Below are 4,228 nucleotides of genomic sequence, written 5' to 3' on the forward strand. Positions count from 1 at the left end.
CCCACCCGCAGGTCAAAACCACTGTTGACCAATGCCACATCAGCAGCAAGTAGAGACAATCCACCCGGGGGGTTCTTTCATCCGGTATGGGTTTGTTTAGGGGGTGAAAGGAACAGAAAAATAGATGAGGGGGTATTGTGAACCACCAACTTTATTCAGGGTAGTAAAATGGACTTTTTTTCTTAATAAAAGCAGTTTGTACAAGAGAAATTGGAGGACTCACCACCCCACTCAATCTATTCATAAAGATTTTAGTGAAAAAAAATTAAACTAACATTCAAGAGGGAAATGGGCCAGCAATTTTGAATTTGTTTACCATCACTGCTTTTAGGAATCAATGTGATAATTCCATAGCTCAAGGTAGCAATGCTAATGTTACCTCTCTGGAAATCATCAATCATAGCTTTTAGACACCATTTAATCAAATTGCATCATATGTGGTAAAACTCAATGGGAGACCAGCAGGACCAGGACTCTTATTTTGTTCCATAGAAAATTCAGCAATATAAATCTCATACATAGAAAAATCCGATAACAAGATCCTCAGCTTTCTGGCTGGAAATCCTACTAATAATCCAATCAATACTAAGAGAAACGAGCTCTTTGTTATGCGGGGGAAAAGAGAAATGAGCTCCAGCTGAATGCATGCTAACAAAATCAACACTTTTTGTGAGACAAAGTGTAATTGACGCCATGATTTTACATACAGTTGCGGTATACATTTTGGAATTTTCTGCATCGGTAAACGCGATTGAGACACATACATACATTACACACATATACACTCTTCGATCGACCTGGTTTGGTTTTGAGTTATGATCGGATCCTTCCTTGATCCGTTCCACCATGGATGCATGCATGGACTGGCATGCAGAAGGCGCGCGCACGGATTGACGAACTAGGGCGGTGCTGCTCGACCGGTGAGGACTGACGGCGACGCGTGGAGGGATGGATGATCGATTCAGACGATGGATCATCTCCCCTTCATGTCGGCGAGCTGCGCGAAGAGCTCGTTGGCGGAGGTGGTGGACTGGTCGGGCACGGTGGTGACGCCGCTGGCGGAGGAGACGATGGAGGCGTCGGCGTCGTCGGCGTCGGTGGCGCCCTCGGGCGGGTTGGCCTCCTGCAGTTGCAGCGCGTACTCGAGGTTCCAGAGCACGTCGCCCATGGAGAGGCGGTCGCTGCCGAACTCGCAGAGGCACTTCTCGGCGGTCTCGGCGAACTTGGCGAGCGACTCCGGGTTGACCTTGCCGTTGAGGTTGGGGTCCATGATCTTCTCGATGAGGCCCTTGCGCTTCCACTGCAGGCCCCACTCGGCGAGGCTGACCTGCTCCCGCGGCAGCTGCGGGTCGATGGGCGCCCGCGCGCACAGCGTCTCCAGCAGCACCACCCCGAAGGAGTAGACGTCCGACTTGTCGGTCAGCTGCTGGCACCGGAAGTACTCCGGGTCGAGGTACCCGAAGCTGCCCTTGACGGCGGTGCTGACGTGCAGCTGGTTCATCCCGGGGCCGTCCTTGGAGAGGCCGAAGTCGGCCACCTTGGCCACGAACTTTTCGTCGAGGAGGATGTTGGTGGTCTTGACGTCCCGGTGGATGATCCCGTGCGCGGTGCCGGTGTGGAGGTAGTGGAGGCCCCTGGCGGCGCCGATGCAGATCTCGAGGCGCTGCTTCCAGGAGAGCGTGGGCAGGCCCTCGGGGCCGCCGTAGATGTGGTCGCGGAAGGGCCCGTGCTGCATGAACTCGTAGACGAGGATCATCTCCTCGCCCTCGTCGCAGTAGCCGATGAGGGACACGAGGTGGCGGTGCCGGAGCTTGGACAGCATCTGGATCTCGGTGTTGAACTCGTTGATGCCCTGCTCCGACGACGGGTTCCCGCGCTTGATGGCCACCTTGATCCTGGACCCCTCCTCGTCGGGGTCGTTGATCTCGCCCACGTACACGTTGCCGAACCCTCCCACGCCGATGATGGCGCTCTCGTCGAAGTTCTTGGTCGCCTCTGACATCTCCGCGAAGGTGAAGAAGTGGCCCATCCCCGCGGTGGAGGAGAAGGTGTAGCCGCTCTTGGACCCCTTGCCGTTGGAGAAGGACTGGCCCGTGTGGATGGGCAGCAGCCACGACGAGAAGCTGTTGCGCCGGTCCCAGTCCTGCGGCCGCCGGTGCCACTTAACCACCATGCATCCCAGGCCGGCGAAGGCGCCGAACATCATGGCGAACCCCACGGCAGCGACCACTTTGCGGGTGCCGCTGCCGTCGTCCACCATCCGGCCGTCCACGCCGAACTCGCCGTCCAGGCTGCCCACCGAGTTGCTCATCTTGAGCACCTCCGCGCCGTTGAGCAGCGCGTCGTTGCGGCCCGTGTCCTGCCCCAGCGGCCCGACCCCGATGATAATGTGGCCGTCGGTGTTGACCGACGAGTTCACCACGAAGTCCTTGTAGTAGGGCGCGGCCAGGTCGCCCGTGATGGTGGAGAGGTCCAGGGCGGAGATGGCCTTGCGGCCGTTGATGTACGCGTTGAAGTAGAGGTCGTTGGCGGACGTGCTTATGATGTCGGCGAAGAAGAGGCGGACGAGATAGTCGAACGACGGGTCCACGTCCACCTTCCACGACACGTTGAAGTTCTGGTTCGCGACGCCGGATTCAGCCATGTGGCGGGCGGTCGCGTACACCGCCGTGGGTGCCACGAGCTTGGTCGCCGGGAACGCGTCGGGGTACTTGATCGCGCTCGTCGGCACCGACACCTCCGTCCCGGCGTCCTTGGGGTTCAGGTACTGCCCGTCGTCCTCCCACTGCCGGCCGAGCGTGTCGTTCACGGGGCCGATGGGCGGGCCACCGACGTTGAGCCGGCACACCACCTGGTACGCAGCCTCTGACAACCCGCTTGTCTCGGCTAGCGGCGACACCGTCAGGGCCGTCTTGCTGATGAGCTCGTCGGGGGCGTTGACGACCTCGATGGCGTTGATGAACGCCGAGCCCGACTGCGGGGTGAACTTGAGCTCGAGCTTGTTCTCCGTGGCGTTGACGATGTACTCCTTCATGACCGCCTTCGCCTCGGGGGTGAAGCCGTGGAGAAGGACGTTAACGGCGGTGGACACGTCGAACGTGGCCGCCGCCAGGTCGGCCTCCCCGCTCTTGATGGGGAAGAAGTAGAGCCGGATGAAGTGCCAGCCGGGTGCCGTGAGCGGGAAGTTGTAGACGGCCTCCTCCTTGAAGACCCGCGCGGAGCGGTAGAGGTGCGACGGCACGTCGGCCTTGTCGTCGGCGACCTTGATGTTGTCCCTGGCGGAGAGCAGGCTGTTGGCCTCCGCGTCGGTCTTGAAGGACTTGCCGTCCTTGGTGTCGGCGGCGGCCGTGCCGCCGCAGTCGATGTAGAAGGCGTCCTTGGGCGTGAACTTGGACGGCCCCGCCCCGCCGCCCGAGCCGTTGTCCGTGACCGGCTTCCCCTGCCCCGCCACGGCCGTCAGCGTCGCGAGCACGGCCAGCAGCGCCAGCGGGAGCGCCCCGCGGCGCACCATCTTAAGCGCGGTGCTTGTCCTCGTCACCCTCGCCCCCACGCTGCTGTTGTGCCGCCGCTCAAGTCGACACCGCGGCCGCCGCCGCCACCTCGACGCGCAGCGCCCGACGCCGGGGACGTCGTCGTGCTGATTTTTGTTATTGTGGTGGCCTGGGCCTGGCTGGGGTGGCGCCCTCTCGCCCTCTCTCTGGTTGGGCGGGGCCAATCGGAGGAGAGGGAAGGGGGCGGAGGAGACTTGAGGGGGAGGGAGAAATGGGCGGGGGTTAAGCGGTGGTGGGTGGCGCCATGCCAAGTTTAAGCCGGTTTGACCCGGGCGTCGGCGTGCTATGTTTGGGGGCTCGTCCACCATTGACGCAAGTCATTCTGCACATGGCTATTCTTGGAGCTTGTGGTTGTTGCTGCTGGCTCAACGATCGACGGTGACCATGATTGGAGCTTGTGCTAGTTGCACGCCAATGGGAGAAGAGAAAGATGGAGATGCGATCGATGTTGCAGGTCTTTCCAGGAGCCACCCGGCCTGGTTTTGAGGTTGGGTGTGTCTAAGGCACATCTAGATGTGCCTTAGTTATTGCACATCTAAGTGAGTGAATCAAGCACAAAGAAAAAAAGAAAAAGGAAATATCCACACGAATCTCGATGTAAGATCAATGACATAGAACTTAGATGTGCAATACTTATGGCACATCTAGATGTGCTTTAGCAAAACTGTTAAAAAGAA

General features: G+C 59.1%; 1 protein-coding gene across 1 annotated transcript; it reads right to left on the minus strand.

Annotated features, from left to right (window-relative positions):
* Positions 1–697: 697 nt before the first annotated feature.
* LOC125522618 (probable receptor-like protein kinase At4g39110) lies at positions 698–3,511 on the minus strand. Its single transcript, XM_048687662.1, has one exon. The coding sequence runs from the start codon at positions 3,509–3,511 to the stop codon at positions 974–976; it is 2,538 nt and encodes an 845-aa protein (XP_048543619.1). The 3' UTR covers positions 698–973.
* Between the last annotated feature and the right edge of the window lie 717 nt (positions 3,512–4,228).

This window comes from Triticum urartu, chromosome 7 (assembly GCF_003073215.2).
Source record: "Triticum urartu cultivar G1812 chromosome 7, Tu2.1, whole genome shotgun sequence".
Lineage (NCBI taxonomy): Eukaryota > Viridiplantae > Streptophyta > Magnoliopsida > Poales > Poaceae > Triticum > Triticum urartu.